This window comes from Vicia villosa, linkage group LG2 (genome assembly GCF_029867415.1).
Source record: "Vicia villosa cultivar HV-30 ecotype Madison, WI linkage group LG2, Vvil1.0, whole genome shotgun sequence".
NCBI lineage: Eukaryota > Viridiplantae > Streptophyta > Magnoliopsida > Fabales > Fabaceae > Vicia > Vicia villosa.
In genome coordinates, this window is record NC_081181.1 from 165,938,007 (window position 1) to 165,961,510 (window position 23,504).

Genomic DNA, 23,504 nt, shown 5'->3' on the forward strand with positions numbered 1-23,504 from the left:
GAGAGGAGAACTTGGCATTTCATATGGCGCATCAGAGAGCTTTCATGTTTTTGCATGACTCTATGTCACAGTTGAGGTTGTAGATGATGGAGCCCAATGTGGCTCATCCGTGGAGTTCTCGCCAAGACTTGGTTGATTATGCTAATTGGCCCGAGGTCAGTCCATTTCCTGAGGAGGAGGAAGTTGGCGAGGATGAGAATATGGAAGAAAATCTCCAGGATGATGATGAGTAGTCTTATGGTTGATGCTTAGTATTATTATTATTAGTATGTTTAGTGCTAGTTAGTTTTTTTTTATTATTTTGACTTAGCTTTGTTATGTTTTGTTCCATCCTTTTAAAGGATGAGGTATTTTGGATCTTAGGCATTACTATGCCTTTTGGATATTTTGACACCTTTTGGTGTTTGTTTTTAATTTATTAAGTTTTTAGTTTAATTGCTTTATATTTCTATATACATATGCAATTGTGTTTTAAATTTTTGTTGTCCTTGTGAAAGTGCTTCCTTGATGAAGCAAGTTTTTTACAACCAATTGGGGCGGTGATGATATAATGTGAAATTAGTACGTGCAAGGTACATTTTACCGTTTCTTTAATATACCATAAATTAGATGCTTTTAATTGTACACATTAGATGTCACATTTTCTTTAACAAAAATAGTTCAATAATGAATCACTGTAGTACTAAAATTAGTGTGAGGAGCCTTTCCATTATATATATATATATATATATATATATATATATATATATATATATATATATATATATTATTTTGTGGATACCAACAATGTGCGTTTAACTCGTGTTTATTATGTTTAATCTTGCGTTTTTTATTTAATTGTGTAAAGCATGAAAGTGATCAAAGCATTTTGTTTCGCATTACGAGTATAACTTCTCTACCAAATATAACCTACCCGGTGAGTGTGTGAGCATTTGATAACCACTTTGAGCCGTTTTGCCAAGATTCAATCGGTATCATTTCCTTGTTTATAATTGCCGATTTTTTATCTGAATCTTGATGACTTTCTTTTAACCTTGAAGAGTACCATGAAACGTGGTTAGGATTGATTCCTTTTCGCCTTAGAATAGGGAGCATTCGTGATTATATGGTGGTAATATTCAAGTTAGGGAGAATAAAAAATTTGGTTGTATTGATGTGGAGAAGAAAATAAGTGATTGCTCAGGAGAGAAAAAGAAAAAGAAAATGAGCCATGTATATAGATAGTTTCCTTTAATTGAAAAAGGATGAACTCTTGAGCAATAAAATTGTGTGATAGGTTGATAAAGATTTGTGGATGTAATTGTGATTTGAATGCTCTCTTAGGTATTGACCCTTTCGTTTCAATGGCTTTGAGAAATGACACTTCCTTGTTAACCAAGCCAAGCTACAACCCTAAAGTCTTTGTGATTCTTGCTTTTACGCTTTTTATATAAATGTTGTGTAGATGAATGCATAATTAATTCTGGATGTTGGCGACATTGTTGTGTGAGTGTTAGGATCCTCAATTTTGTCTCTTACTAGAGAAGTGTGTAGGTTGTGATTCAATCTTGAACTTATTTTGCTTTAGGAACTGTTTACATCAAATGTGTATTTAGTATTAGTATCTCAATCATGGTGTTATTTTAGCAAGGGTACGATGTTACTTGTGTGCTTATGGAATTTGAACCACCCATTTGTTCTTGTCCAAGCTTGTGATCTCATGGTTGTTTTTTGTTTGTTGTTTTTGTGTTTGTTTTTGTTTGAGGACAAACAAAGGTTTAAGTTGGGGAGAGTTGTTAGTTACCAAATTGTGTTAATATCTTGGGTAATTTTTGGTAATTTTCAAGTCTTTTTGTGATTAATAATAGTATTTTATTATCATTTTATATATTTATATTCTTATATTTATATTATTGTCAAATAGTGCTTATCTTTGCAATTTGTGTTGGATTTTATAGTTTTTGCTAGATCAATGGAAGCTTGGGCCATGGAAAATGAATGGAAGATATTCCAAGACCAAAAACCAAGGATTGCTGGAAAAAGGTACCGCGCTAAGCGGGGTATAGGCGCGCTAAGCGCGGTTTTGAAGAAAAGAAGGAAGTTATGGTAGAAACTTCCGCGCTAATCCCGGTATGGAGCCCGCTTAGCGCGGTTGGGCGGTTTAACCATTTTGGGATAGCGCGCTTAGCCGGCTGCACCGCGCTAAGCACGGTCTGCGTAATTCAGTTTGGTTGTTTAAGGGCCAGAAGTGTTATTAGGAGGAGTGATATAATCCTAAGACTAAAAAGAGCATATTCTACTGTAGCAAGTGAAGAATTGGGGATTCGAAGCTTTGATCGTCGATTAATCGCCGTAGATGCTTGTTGATCTTCATCCTTTCCTTCTTGAGCAAGCTACCATTTTCATGGATAGCTAATTCTCTTTTGTATCAAGATAAGATGTAATCTTCCTAGCCTTTTGTATGTATGTCTTGTGAACATATTGTGTATGAACAAGTGATGATCAATATAGATGGTTTAGTTTGTTTATTAAAGCTTTTCTATGGTATAAGTGTTTGAGACATCAATGTTTGTATCTAGACCTAACTTTATCATCTATCAAACTATAAGTTGCAGACATGGATTTAGAGTTTGATGTTTACTTAGTATCGATTTTAAAACGTTATTTGTATTGTTTAAACGGTGGAGAAATCGTCGGTTAAACAATACGGTAAATCTAACAATATCATTGCGGACACGGACGATATAGACGTCGATACGTAATTATATTGATCGTTAACAAGTTCATATACATATATTTGTAGGAAAACATACATATTTAGGTCGATGAAATCGAATCTTGATACATTTTCTTTAACTTAGAACTTTCATTAATTTACTCTTTGCTACTAATATTGTTGAATGATCTTTTGCAAATCCAAAACTAAAGTAACATTAACTCAAGACAAAATAGGCTATAGAACGGCGATGATATCGCAATAATCCCTGTGGATACGATATAAACGAAAAGTACACCACAATACTCTTTCAACATTATCAAACTCGATTTGCATTATAGTATATGAGACTTAGGAGGAACATAGGCGTGCAATTTGCTCGGTAGTTATATTTTAAGTTGTATTTTGATGTAAATATTTTGAGTTATAGTCTTAGTAGTTTTTAATTCAAGTTATGAATAACTGAATTATGAATTATGTATGACTTATGAGAGATCTTTTTTTTGTCAGAAATGACTTATTTGACTAACGAATGACTGAGTTATGAATTATGTATGGGTGAATTATGTATGACTTATGGAAATTCGTTTTGTATTAAAAATGACTTATCCGAGTTATGAATGACTGGCTTAATGAATTGTGTATGACATATGAATGTGATGTTTTATCCGAATTATAAATTACTAAGTAGTATATTTTGCAAAGCTCCTACCGTAACAATATAATACTGTCTCAGTGGTGTGTATGGATATTGGAATCAACACACACCCTTGATTTTTAACTTATTAACAAACAAATTAAATATCGTCCCCAAGATGTGTGTGGATAATGGAATTTAGATACACCTTATGTTATTAAATATTCTTGTAGCACATGAAGGTCTTAATTTTCACATGATGGATGTTGTAGCAACTTATTTGTACGGCCACTTGATAGTGACATTTACATGAAGCTCCATAAACGATTTAATGTACACGAGGTATATAATTTTGAAGCTCGAAAAGACTACTCCATCAAATTGAACAAATCTCTATTGGCTAAAACAATGTATACATTGAGCATTTGGAAAATGTAATATTTGTACATCAAGAAACTTATATAAAAAGTGTTAAAACGTTTTTATATGGACAAATATCATTTTTTGTCTATTTCAATGGTTGTTAGATCATTGAATATGGAAAAATATCCCTTCATACCTCGAGAAAAGGATGAAGAACTAATTAATTTTGAAGTACTATATCTTAGTGCGATTGGAGCAATGTGGTATTTTTCTAAGTATACATGTCTTAAAATATAAATTTTTATCAATCTATTAGCGAGATATAGTTTTTTAACTAAACAAAGACGTTAGAACAGAGTCAAGCATATACTTCATTATGTTAGAGATACAATGGACATAAGTTGTTTTATTTTGTAATATCCCATTTAAATTTAACAAGCAATGCATATACATGTTACTTATCAAATTTTCATAATGATATATCACAAACATGGTAGTTCTTTATGTGTGGTGGTACAACTATTTCATAGAGATTTGTGAAAGAAACCATGACAATAATTTTTGTCAAATCATGTAAAAATTTAAATTCTACATGAAACAAGTTGAGAATGTGTTTGGTTTAGATTTCTAATTCAACACATACAAAAGACTTATAATTTGTCTTAAAAAAATAAATGTAAAGATAATATTGAATGCATCGCTATGTGTGTATATTGATCTTAATATTTGACTATTTGAATAATATAAATAGGACTCATGTTATCGTGCAAAGTGAGACTTGTGAAAAATGGATACAAAAATTATGATGTCACTCTAACATTTAACTATTTTTCTTTAATTCATAACGTTAATGATACTTTAATATGCATCGATTATATTATTGTCTTGGTATTTTTATTTTATAAGACGTTGAATAACACGTTTGTCATCAATTTATTTTAATTAATTTATCTATCTCATTATTTTTCATTTTTATTTTACAAGCAATATTTCAAAAGACAATGTAGCAAAATCTGATATCCTTTTAACATGACAAGTATAGCAACTGTTGCATACCATAAAAAAATTAAAAAGTTAACTATATTTGATTAGCTAAAACAGAGAGCATGGATTGATGGTAAGCCATCAACATCCTTGTGTCTATTTTGTATTGCTTGTTAGAAATATCGGTGAGATCGAATGGATCCAGGCTGAATCGCGAACGGAATCACTTTCCTTAAAAGTATTTCAAGCACACTCTCGATTGTCTTAGAGTTGGAACGGCCTGAATACCCAGGATAATTCAGCCTTACTCGAGTCTGCACAAGACCGGTGAAGAAACTCGAATGCAAGGAAGCTGTCTGGAAAATATATTAGAGGATAATGATTTTGTGTGTTGATTCCGAAAATAACAAGCTTGTATTTATAGCCCATGCAAAAGTGTGTTTCATAAGTTGCAACTCTTCATGAAACAATATTATTTAAAATATATATAATTGCAATGGTTCATAAAATACAATGCACCACTTCATGGAATGTTATGTATTTCGAATTCAATTTCAAAAATCAAACTTTAGGCAATAATTAAAACATATTCGCAGTATGCCGGCCGAAGGCCGGGCCGCCCGCCGGAGGCGGCCGGAGCGCCACCGGCGCCGCCTCATTAACGCCGCGAATAGCCCGATGCGACGTGCCTAAGTGCTCAAGTGCCGTCTACAAGCCGCCACTAGCGCCTCTACGCCCACGCCCTCGGACCCGGTCCCGGAGCCGGAGCCGGTGTCGCCGGTGGCGACACCGGCGAGGGTGTTTTTGGTAGAGACAAGTGGCATAAGGCTTGGGACCACCACATATGACTATGTGGCACTTTATCCTCTTTGGCTCTTTTGGAATGCACATTGTTCCAAGTGATATATAAATGCTTTTAAAGTTTGCTCCACTTTCTATGTGGGACTATTTATGAAGCATTTATTGCCATTCTCACATTTGTCATTTTGGAACAAAACTTGATGGAATTAATCCTTATAATTTCCAACAATCTCCCACTTGTTCTAATAATGACAAATCTAATAATTCCAGAAATATAGTATAAAGAGTGTTAATACAGTTAGGTATCTTTCGATTTAAAACTTAACCTTAGTGAGGACAACACAAAGTTTAATCGGAATATTAGGTAGCAGAGCTTTTAAACCATGAATCCATATGATTAGACCGGTGTCGACTTACACACACTCTTTAAGGGTTCTTCCTCTGCATAACTCGCCTAGCACTTATTTATGGCCATGTGCTATCCTGTTTCATGAATTTTTCATGAGAGAAACTCTAACTCTCACTTTGAGACGGCACCATCTCGAAATTCACATAGGTGAAGTTCATATTGTGTCCTTTTCCACAAGACACGTACCCCTGGTATTGAACTTCATTAAGAGTTTTTTAAAGTAAAACTCAACCCTCGTTTCAAAGTCAACATTATCACGAAATGTTTGACAATTATCCAAATCAACGACTTGTTGTTACCCATTGAAAATCTTGAAGTTAATGTTCTGTTAACATAAGATTGGGTTGCCGCCGTTGTCGGAACTCTTACTCAAGGAGTTTCAACCCCATGCCTCTCGAGGTTGTTTTTACTAAGTCTCTGGCCAGTGGCTTAGTAAACGGATCAGCCAAATTATAATTTGTTCGTATATACGTGAGTGAAATGATTCCATCCTTAATCAACTTTCTCACGAAAGAATGTCTAAGTCCTATATGCCTAGACTTTCCATTATACACTTCGCTGAATGCTCTTGCTAGAGTGGCTTGGCTATCACAGTGTATCATAACCTTTGAAACATTGTCCTTAGCCAATGGAACTTCTAATAGAAGATCCCTCAACCATTCTGCTTCTTGACCAGCGGAAGCGAGAGCCACAAACTCTGATTCCATGGTCGAAAGAGTGATGCATGTTTGTTTCTTGCTCCTCCAAGAAATTGCTCCTCCAGCTAGTGTAAATATCCAACCAGTTGTAGATTTATGATCTCCAACATTTGATATCCAACTCGCATCGGTATATCCTTCTAGTATGGCAGGAAACTTACCATAATGAAGGCCAAGATTTTTGGTTTTCAGTAAATAGCCAAAAATTCTCGTGATTGACTTCCAATGTTCATTACTCGGGTTGCTAGTAAATCTACTCATTTTACTAACTGCAAAAGATATGTCAGGTCTGGTACATTGCATTAAGTACATGAGACATCCGATTGCACTTGCATATTCTAGTTGAGCCACTGCTCTTCCATCATTCTTTTCAAGCTTGATTACATGATCAAATGGAGTGGTTACTTCCTTGAATTGTAGGTGTTTGAACTTATCAAGCATTTTCTCAATATAATGTGTTTGATTAAGTTCATAACCCCCACTATTTCGCTTGACTTTTATTCCTAAAATAGTGTCAACAAGTCCAAGATCTTTCATCTTGAAAGTGGAAGTTAGAAATTTCTTTGTTTCTAAAATCCCATTCATTTTGTTGCTAATTATTAGCATGTCATCAACATAGAGACACAGAAATATTACAGTGTCTTTGTACACTTTTGTATATAGGCACTTGTCGCAAGAATTAGGAATAAATCCATTTGACAATATTGTAGAGTCAAATTTTTGATGCCATTGTTTTGGTGCTTGTTTCAATCCATATAAGGATTTGACTAGTTTGCACACCTTTAGTTCATTTCCAGGAAGTACGTAGCCTTCTGGTTGTTCCATATAGATTTCCTCATCGAGATCTCCGTTTAGGAACGCTGTTTTAACATCCATTTGATGAACTATAAGATCATTCAAAGAGGCTAAGGCAAACAACAATCGAATTGTGGTTGTCCTTGCTACTGGTGCATAGGTGTCAAAGTAATCTATACCTTCCTTTTGTCTGAATCTCTTTGCCACTAATCTTGCTTTATAAGTGTTTAAGGTACCATCACTATGATATTTCCTTTTAAACACCCATTTGCATCCAATGGGCCTTGATCCCTTTGGTAAGTCGACAAGTTCCCAAGTGTGGTTGGACATAATTGAATCCATTTCATCTTTGATAGCATCCTTCCAAAAAGAGGAGTCCCTGGAAGTTATTGCTTCCTTATAAGTTTTAGGATCATCCCCTACTTGAAGTATGACCGGAATACTTTGAACGAATTTTGTACTATTTCCTTCGACCAGATAAAACGAAATGGATTGAGAATCAATTTCGTCTGGTCCTAAGTTCTTTGTTTTCCGGACTCTTTTGCTTATCCTTGGTTCGGGTTGTGATTCAATGATTTGAGGAGTGCCTTCAGGTTGTATTTCTACAATCCGAGAAGAATCTTCTTCACAAGATTCTTTATTTGTGGCCGACTCCGATTCTTTATCCTTAGTGATAAGATTTTCAAAGAATTCTACATCCCGGGATTCAACAATGATATTAGACTCTAAATTCAAAAGTCTATATGCTTTACTATTTTGTGCATATCCAACGAAAGCACATCTTATCCCTCGAGGACCCAACTTGGTTCTCTTAGGATCCATATTTTTGTAGTAAGCGACACACCCCCACACTTTGAAATAACCAATATTCGGTGCCATGTTTTTCCATACCTCATATGGAGAAATACCAGTTTTCTTTAAAGGAATTCTATTTATTATGTGACAAGCGGATAGTAACGCTTCGCCCCACAAATTGAAAGGTAATTCTGAATGCATTAACATAGCGTTCATCATCTCTTGATATGTTCGGTTCTTTCTTTCGGCTATGCCATTTTGTTGCGGTGTTCTAGGTGCCGAACATTCATGTATTATGCCATGTTCTTCACAAAATGCATCAAATTCAGTAGAGAAGTATTCACCGCCCCTATCACTTCTAAGGACTTTTATACTTCTACTTAATTGATTTTCTACTTCTGCTTTATAAATCTTAAAGGCATTAAAAGCTTCATCTTTATGCTTTAAGAGATATACATATGTGTATCTAGAAGCATCATCAATGAAAGTGATGAAATATCTGTTTCCCCCACGGGTTAACATGCCATTAAATTCGCACAAATCTGAATGTATAAGATCAAGTACATTTGTCTTTCTTTCAACACTTTTGAAAGGTTTTTTAATCATCTTTGATTTAACGCATAATTCACATTTGTTAAAATCATTGATGTTACATGATATCATTCCAGATTTAATTAGTCTCTTCATAGAACTAATACCAGTATGTGCTAATCTATTATGCCATAAAGAAACAGAATCAAGCATATAAGCAGAATTAGAAATTTCATTAATCATATTGTTGGTAATACATAGTTTGATCATTCCCTCAGCGGAATATCCTTTTCCAACAAATACACCATTACGGGTCAATATAAGTTTGCCCGATTCATAAACAGATTTAATACCAGGTTTTCCCAATAAATCCCCACTAACAAGATTCCTATTCATGTCTGGGACATGAAGCACATTGACAAGAGTAATTTTCTTTCCGGAAGTGAAGTTGAGTTCAACCGATCCAGTTCCAACAACCTTAGATCGTACTTCATTTCCCATTTGTACCTCTTGTCCATCATTAGTCTCAGAGTAGGTTTTGAATGCAGCCCTGTCATAGGAGACATGCACCGTGGCACATGTATCGTACCACCAGCCTTGAACTTTGCCCTGGATTGCCATAATCTCGCTCACAGTAGCGATTATGTCATCATTTGAATGAACAACATTGATCTCATTCTTTGATTTATTGTGCTTGCAATCTCGAGCATAATGTCCAGGTTTTCCACAAACAAAGCATCCGGTCTTTGGACCTTTCTGACCCCCAGAATTCTTGAACTTGTTAAGTTCCTTTTTTGGTCCTAGATGACGCTTGTTGCTATCATGCTTCTTTCTTTCTTTGTTGGTCACAGCATTGGCTTTAGAAAGACCTGCAGATTCTGATTTTTCCCTTGCCTTCGATTCCTCCTCGATTCGAAGGTGTTTCTGGATTTTCTCCAAGGAAAAATCCTCGGAACTGTGCAGCAATTTCTTTCTATAGCCTTTCCACGAAAGTGGCAATTTTGCAATGATTGCACCAACTTGAAAGGTTTCTGGGATGTCTATTTTCACTGCTTTGATTTTGTTCACCAGGACTTGCAATTCGTGCACTTGGGGAAGAATTGGTTTACCGTCTACAAATTTAAAATCAAAGTACTTAGAATTTAAACTCGAGGGCTTTCCATATCTCAACCGCGGAGGGATTATCCGTTCCACCGGCGCCGCGAATAGCCCGATGCGACGTGCCTAAGTGCCGTCTACAAGCCGCCACTAGCGCCTCTACGCCCACGCCCTCGGACCCGGAGCCGGTGTGGCACTTTATCCTCTTTGGCTCTTTTGGAATGCACATTGTTCCAAGTGATATATAAATGCTTTTAAAGTTTGCTCCACTTTCTATGTGGGACTATTTATGAAGCATTTATTGTCATTCTCACATTTGTCATTTTAGAACAAAACTTGATGGAATTAATCCTTATAATTTCCAACATTGCTTCCATAAACAGTCTATAGAATATGATAAAATGACTTAAAATTAGGATAAATATGTTTTATTTATTCAATGAGCAGAAAAAGAAATATGTGAAGTGAAGCAGCAACACACACCACAAATTAACTTGAAATGGGACCAATGTGCATTGTGGTCCCTCTTCTGTAACACATGAATTTAAACATTATTGATTTTTCCTATCCAGAAATCATAATTGGGAAACTCTTATTGGATGGAACAAGTATTTTATGATATTACTATCATATATTCTGGATATTTGATATGTTTGGGAAATAAAAGAAAATAATTTCTAAAAGATATGTGGTTGGAGAAGCAAATGAAATGATACAGGCCAATAGAAACATAGACATAGATTTCTTAAGATATGGACCTTTCATTTTTCACAGTTGAAATAACATATAAATAACACTCACAAGTCATCACATTTAATAACCATCCTCAACATTTCTGATAGAGGTATTCATTTGTTTACTCAATAGTAAGCACTAAAATACTAGAATGGCCGCTTCAACAATGTCTCTATCTTCTTCATCATTGGTTGGAAAGGCAATTAAGCTTTCCCCGTCCGGTCAGGACTTTGGGGTGGGAAGAGTTACAATGAGAAAAACAGCCACAAAGAAGGTTTCTTCTGGTAGCCCATGGTATGGACCAGACCGTGCCAAATACTTGGGTCCATTCTCCGGTGAAGCACCATCCTACCTCACTGGTGAGTTTCCCGGAGATTACGGTTGGGACACTGCTGGACTTTCAGCTGACCCTGAGACATTTTCCAAGAACCGTGAACTAGAGGTCATCCACAGCAGGTGGGCTATGTTGGGAGCCTTAGGATGCGTTTTCCCGGAGCTCTTGGCTCGCAACGGTGTGAAATTCGGCGAGGCTGTGTGGTTCAAAGCAGGATCTCAAATATTCAGTGAGGGCGGACTTGATTACTTGGGGAACCCAAGCCTTGTCCATGCACAGAGCATTCTTGCGATATGGGCAACTCAAGTAATCTTAATGGGAGCTGTTGAAGGTTACCGCATTGCTGGTGGACCTCTTGGTGAGGTGGTTGATCCATTATACCCAGGTGGTAGCTTTGATCCATTAGGTCTTGCCGAAGATCCAGAAGCATTTGCAGAGTTGAAAGTGAAAGAACTGAAGAATGGTAGGTTAGCCATGTTCTCAATGTTTGGATTCTTTGTTCAAGCAATTGTAACAGGAAAAGGACCTATAGAAAATCTTGCTGACCACCTTGCTGATCCAGTTAACAACAATGCATGGGCCTATGCCACAAACTTTGCTCCTGGAAAGTGAGAAAAAACAATGAGAAGTGACTAACTTGATTATCACAATGTGAATTTCTTATTATAATATACTGTACTGTGTAATATATGGTGCATTAAGAGAGTGAACTGAAATGAATGTGAATGATGATCATGAATATTAATTTCTTATTGTACAAAAGTTTAAATTAAAGGAATGTTTGTGGTGCATCCTCAAATTAAAGGAATGTTTTTCTTGTTCTAAAAATGAAACCACTTTTCTAAGTGAGCATAACCCTGATGATATGGAAAATGGCTAAAAATATGAATCGACAACCTATTATTTATGCAATTATCCTGTACAAATCAATATAACAGAGTAAATGCAATAGTAGAGAGAAAAAAGAGAAAGTGATAAATAGGGGTGTGCAAAATATCCGGTTTGATGTTCAAATCCATAACCAAACCTAAACCACTTTTAAATATCCGGATATAATTGAATGGTTATTAACCGGTTTAGTTATTAATGGTTTGGTTATCGATTCATATAATCCGGATATAGTTATTAAATGGTTTGGTTATTAAATGGTTTGGTTATTAACCGGTTTACTTAATTTTTTTGGTAATTCACGGCTCAACCAAACTTGTTTAGATTTAGAAATAATGACTCGGGGCGTTGCATGTAGGGGTGGAAATAGGCTAGGCTTTAGAAGACCTGAGTCTGGCCTACGATAAACTTAAAAGGCCTAAGGCCTATCATAGGCTCAGTTTTTAGGCCTGACCTGACCTTTTTAAAAGTCTGCTCTGGCCTAAAAGCCTATTTAAAAAGCCTTTATTTCATTAAAGTTTTTAATTTATCCATATTACTTAAGAAGCCTCATAGGTCGGCCTATATATGCATATATATATAAGTAGACCTATTTAGCCTTGGTTATATATATATATATATATATATATATATATATATATATATATATATATATATATATATATATATATATATATATATATATATGGTAGTCTATTTAGCCTTTTTTTCTAATATATATGTCTACATGGACCAACTTATTTAGCATATTTCTAATATATATGAAAATATAGGTCGGCCTATAAGGCTTCATAGGCTTTATTAATAGCCTAAGCCTGACCTATTTAATAAAATAGGCTTTTAAAAAAGCCTAAGCCTTGCCTTTTTATTAAATAAGCCTGGCCTGGCCTAGGCCTATGTAGGCTGGGCCGTAGGCCCCTGTAGGCCGGCCTGGCCTATTCCCACCCCTAGTTGCATGAGATTAATTTGATCTTTACCTCAAATATTATTTTATTTTAATTAAATATGTATTTTAATAAATATAGTTGCATAAATTATATTCATAATAATAATAATAATAATAATAATAATAATAATAATAATAATAATAATAATAATAATAATAATAATAATAATAATAATAATAAATATTATGAATTTATACAATAATATTTTCCGTAAAATTTTATAAATTAAAAAAGTTACAACATGAAAAAAAAATTAATCACAATAATTTTTTAATTACTATTTTATTTATTTTCTAACTATTTACTTTTAAGATTTAATTAATAATTTAATTTAAAAATGTTATTTTATCACAGATAATTCTTTAAATAAATACTATTATGATAAAAATATTATAAAATATATTTTCATCGGTTAACATGATATTTATATTAAATTAATTTTGAATTTACAAACAAAATTACGGATTATTTTCACTTATTTAAACTAAATACCAAAAATCAAAATATTGTAGATCAAATTAATTATTTTATAAAATTTGCAGCGGTCAAATTAATAAATCTAATAAAATTTATTATATTAATAATAAAATAATACATAAAAATCATTAAAGTATTAATCATACATATTTCCTTGACTTATTTACACTAAATACTAAAAAGTTAAATATCATTAAAATGTAACTCAATTTCCATCAATTATTTTTTAAACGTAACTCAATTAAATATAATTTTTTCTTAAATAAAAAAGTATATATAACATTTCTTTAATTCTTACTTTATTCTTTTTATTTTTCATTTTTGTTATATATTATTTTTCTTACTTTAATTCTTAATTAATTTTTATTTTTAGTTTTCATGTATTGTCTATAGTGTGTATTAGTTATAACTTATAACTTTATTGACTATTAAAATGAAAATGAAAGAAAATAAAATTAAAAATTGAGAATTAAAGTTTCAAAAATGATGAGTCTTATGAAATAGACAATTCATTAGATAGTTAAGAAAGAAAATTAAAAAGTGATAGTCAATTAAAAAATAGAAGAGATATTATTCTTTCACATGATATATTTTATCTTACATTTTACTTGAGAGATGCCTTTTAATTGGGTATATAGAAATATACGTTTTATATTATAATATTAAAATTTAACCATCATAATTATAATATAAAATTATTATAAATTTATAAGAGTATTTGATGTAATTTTTTTATAATATCAATTTTTTTCTTTTTTTATTGAGGAATGCAAAAAAAAAAAAATTGCTAGCATGTTTTATGTTAAAATCGTTAAAATTTTGACTTTTTTAAAGTGATAATTAGAAGTGAGTATTAGAGAAAAATTGAGATTATAAAATGTAAGAATTTAAGAATAAGATTAAATTTTAAAATAAAGTAAAAAAAATTGAGACACTACATTTTATAATATTAAAATAAGAGCTATTAAGGTGAGATTTAAAAATTTCATAACAATAAAAGTGAGAATTAAAAGTTATAAATATTAATAAAAAAGAAATATTTTCAAAAGTAGATTTTTTTTATAGTGACATTCTTTTTAGATAATATTTTATATCTTCATTTTGTTTATTTTTATTTTAAAGAATGAATTTATTATTTGAGAAAATTTATAAATGTTAAATTAAATTAAATAATTAAATATTATTATATTATTAATAAAAGAATACATAAAAGCCATTAAAACAAATCATACTTTACTCTTTAATAATTTTTTTAATTTTTGGAAGAACAAAATAAAAATTTAACCCATTAACTTTGTTATAAGAAAAATTTAACTATTATTGATTCTGTTCGAACAAAATTAAGACTCGGAAAATTTAAAATATAAAACATTTATTTTAAATGTGTATAAAAATAACATTGATATGTATGTGAAATCTTTTTTGTTTAATAGCATGTTTTAAAAAAAATTAGGATAAGAAGTTATAAAAAAATTGAAATGCCAATGTAATAAGAGTATATAAAAATAAATTATTTATTAAATATCATATTTGTAATGAAACTATTCTTCTTTAAATAACTTTAGTACAAGCGAATGTAACAATAACAATAATATTATCGTAGAAATGAGAATATATTATGATTAAAAATATATGTATTTATGTCAACAACAATCTCATAGTCCTTCAAAACTACCATGATGCAAGAATTAAAAAAAATGGAAGTCTCATATATATCTTGTACCCCTGATTCAAGAGGAAAAATAGTTATATTTATGTTATTCAATACAAAAATAGTTATATTTATGTTATGCAAATATATGGCTATAGACATGTATTTACCTAAATGAATATTAGACTTCCCAAACAACAATAATGTAATACAATTTTATCATCATCTTCTAATTCACATGAAAAAAAATTGTATTCACATTAACCAATTGATTATAAAAATAGTTAGAATAGGAGACTAACAAAAGTTATATCAATATAAACAAAAGTTTAAATATTTAAAATAAAATATAAACGAAAGTTAGTTTTATTATTATTATATTATTTTTATTTTTGTGAATAGCAAAGTAGATTATTATAATATTATATTTATCTTATTATTTATATTTATATAAGTAAGTTATTTTTTAAACATAGATATTTATAAAATAGATGGACAAAGAAAAGAGAAATAAAAAAATAAATAATGTTATTTTTATTATTATTATATTATTTTTATTTTTGTGAATACCAAAGAAAATTATTATAATATTATATTTATCTTAATATTTATATTTAAATAATATTTATATTTAAATAAATAAGTTATTTCTTAAACATAGATATTTGTAAAATAGATGGACAAAGAAAAGAGAGATAAAAATAGAAAATGATATTAGGGTTGAGTAAGACTTGCTATCAAGCTGACACACAAGCATAAAGATATGTTTGAGGATAGGGTTGTCATCATCACAACCTTATATTTAGATTAAGTCTATTTGATTAAATATAAGTCTATTTGATTAAATATAAGTGTATTTGATGAAATATTTGTTAGAAATTGACTCTAAGTTGAATGTATCAAGACTTGAATCATGCATATGAACACTTTTTAAATAATATTTCGTGCATCTACACGAATGAATACTTAGGACAATTCAGTCAATATTCGAGTTTGCATGAAATAGATGTAAACTTTGATGTAATGAAGAGAAATATGAAATATAAACAGTGAACAGGATAGTTCAATTGAATTTTTTTCTGAAATTAGAATCGTCTATTTATAAATTAAATGGTGTTGTTTCACAAGATTGCGAGACTCTTAATAAAACACACACTTACACCATGTGTCACAAAAAATTATTTTAAAAGAATGTATCTTCTTTTTTAACAAAAAATATAGTATACTATAAAAATTATATTTTAAAAATAAAAACAGAAACAAACCAACCTTGCATGATGTAAAATAGTTTTCAGCTAATATTTTAATGAAGAAAATTTTATTTTGTCTTTGTATTCCGACGTTTAAAAATTTTGGCCCAAAATACCTTTGCATAAATAAGGTGCTTTTTTCACAGTTTCACTTTTTCACCCATTTTACCGAAAATGCTCTGAATACAGAAAGAGATTCCAAACCCGAACACGCTATCAAACTCTTATGGTTTTCATTTCTTACAAACCAAAACACATTTTAAAACTCTTCCGGTTCACAGCAAAGCATACCGGAACAGATCAAGTATTCCGGTTTACACTAACACACATGAAACACTTTGGCAAACTCTTCCGATTTAGGCTAGCACACAGTGGAACAATTTAGAAAACTCTTCCGGTTTAGGATAGCACACACCAGAACACTCTTGAAAACTCTTCCGATTTATACTATCACACACCCGAACACTTTTTGCAGGATTTCCAGTTCAGGTCAATTAAGAAACCGGAACACTTCTTCCAACTGTTCCAGTTTAGGTTTAATTTTTTTCTTTTTGTTAATGTTGTTTTTGTATTTTTAAAAAAAAACTTCACAGTGGTGTGTAGCAGAGGATTAGAAGGGAGACCTGTTAGCCGCACTTTGGGACGATGAGGCGTTGTAGATGATGTTGGTCCTTCTGCACCAGTTCCACAGCCCCCACAGGTGTCAGTTGGATATTCTGGAGGGCCTTCTAACCCGTCATTACTTGTGAGATACGAGCATCATGTTGCTCGACATCTATGGTTCGGCGGGGTAAGTAAAATAACTTTATTCTACATTGATTATTTTAAAATAAATCTATTTTTTATATTTTATAACGTGACATTTTTTTTAATTTCAAGAAAGAGGTCCGAAAAAGGAACTTAAAGTTGCAGGACATGGGTTGAAGCCGAAGGATAGGGTTCCTCATTTGATCCCACCAGAGATGGAGCATTGGGTGTCTAGGCCAGGTCTGACTTCTCTCTAGAGAACTAGCCTGACTAAGATAGACACAAAACTTGTTACAACATTTGTGGAGAGGTGGCATATAGATACATCGTCATTTCATATGCCATTTGGTGAGATGACGATTACATTAGATGATATTGTGTGTCTGTTGCACTTACCCATTGAGGGTGTGTTCTGGTACCCCGGGCATGTCACTGAGGACATTGTTGTTGAGCTTGGCATTCAATATCTGGATGTAAGGGGGGTGCAGTTGTCCGACATGTCTGTGAGTGCAGGGGCGCTTATTATTCGATGCAGTGGTTATATGACAGATTTATGGAGCATCGAGCTGCTGGTAGTTGGACATTTGCGACCAGAGCATATCTTATGATGTTGACGGGTTGTACCATTTTTGTTGACAAGACGCTTACTCTTGTCGAGGCACGATATTTGTTATTATTTAGAGACCTAGAGAGAATTAGTGCTTACAGTTGGGCATCTGCTGCATTGGTTACCCTATACCGACATCTTGGAGATGCATCTATGTTTAGTTGCAAGCAGCTTGGTGGATATCCTACTTTTGTACAGGTATTTATGTATTTAATTTTTATCCTTTAATTAAATGTATGTAATTTGTATACTTTTATTTATATTCTTTGATGTATGTATTTTAATTTATATCATATGTATAATTTTGTAACAATGCTGGACTCACGAGTACTTTCCCACAATTGGAAAGAGAGGAGAGAACTTACATCCATCTAAGAATCATGGGCTTCCTAGGGAAATGAGATGGTCATACAAGCAAGGAGCCCTGAAGGTGGATAAGCTGAGACCGTCTGGTTATTTTACATACCGAAAGTCTTGCAGAAAGTGTTCCGAGAGTCCTGCGTAGTGGTGCAATATTTTTGAATTTTCTGATTTTTGGGTGAATAGTAAAAAATAAAATGGTAAAATGATTAAAAGCTTTGAAGGGTAAAATTGCCATTATTTAAAAATTATAGGGATACAAAGACAAAAGTAAGGGTACAAAAGTAAAATTTCCTATAATAAAATAGAACCGATAACTAAATAGTTGGACCTATTAATGGTATAGCCCAAGCCCAATATTTTTCATTCATATGACGAATGCCATGACATCCAACTAGAAAATATAAAAACCAAAGAAAATGTCTTTCAGAAACACAAGGAATGCATCATGTATGGTCAAAAAGCTGCTTAAATTTGATTTTATGGTCAAGAAGCTGCTTAGATTTGATTTATATGCTTCTTAGAGAGCACCTACTAATACAATGGTGCAACTTAACTTAAATATTTTTAAGAATTTGTATTTGGTTCACTCAATTTTACTCAAATATAAATACTTTTTAAATATATTCTTATTATAATTTAAAATATTAGTAATTTAAGTATTTTTTAATTGATATTCATCTAAAATTAAATTGAAATTAAAATTAAATGCATGAGATATATAATTATAAATGTAAATTATAAATAATATTATATAATTATTCATATAAAAAAATATTATATGACTAGTAAAATATAAATTTTGTTATATTGATTTACAATGTTTTTTCAAATATACTCTACTAAATTTGTTTGAAATTGTAGGTATATATATATATATATATATATATATATATATATATATATATATATATATATATATATATGTATATATATATATATATATATATATATATATATATATATATATATATATATATATATATATATATATATATATATATATATATATATATATATATATATATATATATATATTCTAGCTTCACTCCAAAGGCTCATAAATATTGTATTCAAGTGGAGGCAATAACTTCCTAATTGAAGTGTAGGTGCTTGCTGAACACACAATGTTGACTATGTCACTCTGTGACATACTACAATAATATTCTTTGCCAAAAACTCATGGTTTTCAACTCAGCCGCTGGCGGACCTATGGTTGTTCTTAGGTGGTATCACCTATTTCAATTTAAAATTAAGATTGAAAAACATTTATTAGTATACATACAAAAATAAATAAAAATGTATATTGTCTTTAATAACAACAAACAAAAAATAATATTTAAAGTAATACAAAAGTAAACAAATAAATATTTAAAATCATATTTCAAAAATTAAAATCACATACTATAAATAATTGAAAAATTAAAAACCATATTTTGAGTAATCCATGTTTTAATTAAAGGTCGGACGTGTTGGATCCGAGTTGAATCCTATAAAATAGTAACTTTTTGTTTTAAGATTGGAAGCCAAAATTTTGTAAGATGTAGAATTTACATGATTCTGATCGGTTAAGTGTATTATGTGTTTGGATCAAGTTGAGTTAATGGATCATTTATTTATTCTTTTGAACTTTACAAATGTTATTTGGTATAAAATTTTTAGATGGATCATAGATTTGTTCGAAGATTTTGAGAATTATGATAGGGTAATATTGAAGTTTAGGTTTGATTTTGGTTGGTTATACGATGATTTGGGTTATCTCGAAAGCACCTAATAAATTTTTATTTTTAGAAAATCTCTGCAAATCATGAAGAACTCAATTATTTGTCTTTTTTTTCTTAAAAAGTACTTTTTTTTCTCTTATTTTCCACTACGTCTATATTAAAAAAAAAAAAAAAAGTAAGAATAGATAGATGTCTATGTAAATTTTATAATCATTGAAGTGTTATAATTATAAACAACCAGTGTGAGACTTATAAATGATATTTTAATGAATTAAATTGACAACATTATGTAATGGATTACGTGTACAGTCTCACACATGTATAAGCAAACACCATATTTAAAGTGTTAATTAGGCCAGCAAAGTTAGACGTACTTGGACAAATATGTGTACACTCTCACATTTGTATAAGCAAACATCACATTTATGACAAGAGTGGGCCTTTGCAATTCATCAAATGTGAATCTCAAAATGAAAGTTTGAGGTGGATTTGGCTTCCATCATCAAATTCCTAATAACCAATAATTCATCTAGCCTTCATTATTATCTGTCTCTTGCTAACGTGTTTATCCTTAGGGCAACTTCTTTTTGGAGACAAAATGTTTTCTTAGGACAACATTTTTTTGGACATAATGTTTCTTTAGGACACTTATTATAGAATTAAAATATATAAAATTTGTGTTGTAGAAAATAGTTTTTAAATTTTTAAATTTGAATTATTAATGTATGATATAAATTATATTTATAAGCAAAAATGTCTAATGATCTTATAAAAAAATGTGGATTTTTATAAGTTTTTTTATAAATATTTATTTAAATACAAAATTAATTCTCAAATAAATTTGAATTAATTCTGGTGATCAAAAGAGCTGCATTATATTTGATTAATATATTGAATTATTTCTAATGATCAAGAGGGCTACAATGAGTTCAACAAATACACCAAATTAGTTCTTGTGATCAAATCGCATTGACTATACGAGTTTGGTAAGCATACATGAAGAACACCAAATTAAGATATATATCAACAAAATTATAACATGTTCAAGGTCAATAAAGCTTTTCCTATTTCATAGATCAAGCTTATCAAGCTTGATAGTAAGGTTGTGAATTGTATCTTTAATTGCTATTCAAAAGGTGGGAAGGGTTATGAGTTGTGGGAAGTGAACCTAGAGTTTCAAACCTTGTCATTCATAGATGTATTACTTTTCGTGAGACCTGATAGGGGAGGAAGAGTAAATATCTATAGATGAATGTTTTAGAAACTATGGCAGAGAAGACTCAATTTGAGGTAGAGGTTCTTGCTATGAATACTAGTATTAGTGAGGAAACGATTATAGAGATCTCTAATTATTATTTAACTCATTTTAAGATAAAGAGAGAGATTGTACCCATATCAAGAGTCCAATTATGTTGGCCTTGCGTAATATGCTTTGAAATTAGTTGAAGGGTTGGAAAAATAAAAAGTAGAGACCTTTGGAGAAGTATTCAAAAGCTAGTAGAGTCAAATATAGTTGAAGAGTCGTGTATGAAGGCTTATTAGATTACCTAATAAGGAAAAAGTGGTTAGAAGTAAGGGGGTGCAAGTCAAAAGATCAAGGTTCAAGTGTAGCTTAAAATTAATCAAAAGTGTTGAATGATGATTCAAAATCGGAGAGAGCAACAAGGAGGTTGAAGGATAAATTGGCATGACCGCAATTTAAAGTAAAGGTTGAGAATTGAATAAGTATGTCTAAAAAACTTCTGTGATGAAGAGAAGGAAACCATATTTCAATATTGTAAGAAATCAAATTTGGAGAAAGCCAAAAAGCAATAGAAATGTCAAAGAAAGACATCAGAACCATGGTGGCAGAGGTCCGACGATTAATGAAAACAAGGAGTTGTTGTAGCGGCGCTAGTAGTTTGTGGTGCGATGATAGACACCCAACTCCTGTCCCATGGCGGAGGTAGTCGGGTTTGGCGTCGGGCGGTCCTCGGGCATTGGATCCGATTAAGGTGGTTCACGAGCATTATGCTTTGTCATTTTGGATCACGAATCCAAAATATTGAAATATACTATAAGATAATCTAAATTTATATAATTGATATTATAAGATATTTATAATCTTCTAATTTCGTGTTTGGCGTCCGTTATAAAATTGGTGGATTTCAATAGTTATAAATATTCATCTTTATCATTCTTTCTAAAGCAACCTTCCGCGTGAAGGCTCAAAAATAGAGAGAAGAGATGACAATCCTAGAGGAAACTTATTGAGGCAAGGATACAAATTCTTGTGATTGTGTTCTTAGAATTTCGGGAACCTTTGGAGGTATCGAAGAGATTGGGAAACACGTATAAATATCATGGGCTTGTGTCATTCATATATAGAACTGTAGAGATTGAAAAACACTTAAGTAGAAAATATGGTTTGTTCTTGAGAACTTGAGTGACTTTTTTTTTGTAACTCTTTTGTAATATCTTGTAACAATTCATAGAAATATAGTGAATCTAAGAATTTATCTCTCCACCGTAATAAATTGGTTTGATAGAACTGGATAAACAAGTTTTTTTGTGTTTTTGTCTTCCTCTTACGTGTTGTGGATTTTCTATCACCGATTGTAGGTTATTTTGGTTGCTTGAGACTATTTATTTTAATTGTCATAATTTTTGTTCTACAAGTAAAAAAAAATTGGTGAGTTTGAAGCTACCAACAAATTCACTAAATTTGTTAGAGTTTTCTAAACAACATAGACAATCTCTTATTCCACCCTTTGGGGGTTCTCACGCACCATATGCGTTGCCAAAAATACCCCATGTTTTTGGAGGTGTATCTCCGAAAGCACTTTTTTTTACTTAACGTTGATTTGTTCCGTAGGTGCATCTACGAAACCTTTTCTTAACTGAATTATTTTGAAGTTTTTCCCAACATTTACCTGTTTAAACTACTTCCATAGATGTAGCTCCGAAAAAACCCAAATTTGAGCAAAAAAAAGGTGCCTAAGAGATTAAGGGGTGAATTGAGATTATAGTTAATTTACAAACAACATAACAAACAATGTTTTAAAAATCAGACTGAGTCACTGATTCATTCGTCAAACTACTGTGTCATTGGTCGAATTGCATGACTAAATTGGATAACTCGATTGAATAAATTGGACTCCGTAACAAAATTATATAAATATTAAATCTCTTGAACAAGATGACCTGGTCTCTAAAAATTCACGACACCTTCAAATTTTCAAGGGGCGGAAATAAAATTTCTCTAGGTGCCTAAGAGATTAAGGGGTGGATTGAGATATTGTCAACAACATATGCATAATATCGAAAAATAATATTTGATTATTAATAATACTCGATTTTCCCATAAATAAGAGTTATGTTTAATGTTTTGACATATTTTTGAGCTTATAACTTATAAGCTCATATGATAATAAAAGACTTGTTTGATATTAGTCACTGTGTCATAAACTTATAGTTAATTTACAAACAACATTACAAAATATGTTTTAAAAATCAGACTGGGTCACTGATTCATTCGTCAAACTACTGTGTCATTGGTCGAATTGCATGACTAAATTGGATAACTTGATTGAATAAATTGGACTCCGTAACAAAATTATATAAATATTAAATCTCTTGAACAGGATGACCGGGTCTCTAAAAATTCACGACACCTTCAAATTTTCAAGGGGCAGAAATAAAATTTCGCTAGGTGCCTAAGAGATTAAGGGGTGGATTGAGATATTGTCAACAACATATGCATAATATCGAAAAATAATATTTGATTATTAATAATACTCGATTTTTCCCATAAATAAGAGTTATGTTTAATGTTTTGACATATTTTTGAGCTTATAACTTATAAGCTCATATGATAATAAAAGACTTGTTTGATATTAGTCATTGTGTCATAAACTTATAGTTAATTTACAAACAACATTACAAACAATATTTTAAAAATCAGACTGGGTCACTGATTCATTCGTCAAACTACTGTGT

The 23,504-nt window shown here is 31.4% G+C and overlaps 1 protein-coding gene across 1 annotated transcript; it reads left to right on the plus strand.

The window, feature by feature from the left end:
- Positions 1 to 10,606: 10,606 nt before the first annotated feature.
- On the plus strand, positions 10,607 to 11,667 carry LOC131652847 (chlorophyll a-b binding protein of LHCII type 1-like). The gene has a single exon (XM_058922826.1). The coding sequence runs from the start codon at positions 10,693 to 10,695 to the stop codon at positions 11,485 to 11,487; it is 795 nt and encodes a 264-aa protein (XP_058778809.1). The 5' UTR covers positions 10,607 to 10,692; the 3' UTR covers positions 11,488 to 11,667.
- Positions 11,668 to 23,504: the final 11,837 nt, after the last annotated feature.

Coding starts and splice junctions, on each gene's coding strand:
- LOC131652847 (XM_058922826.1), top strand. CDS start 10,693: ATGGCCGCTTCAACAATGTCTCTATCTTCTTCATCATTGGTTGGAAAG.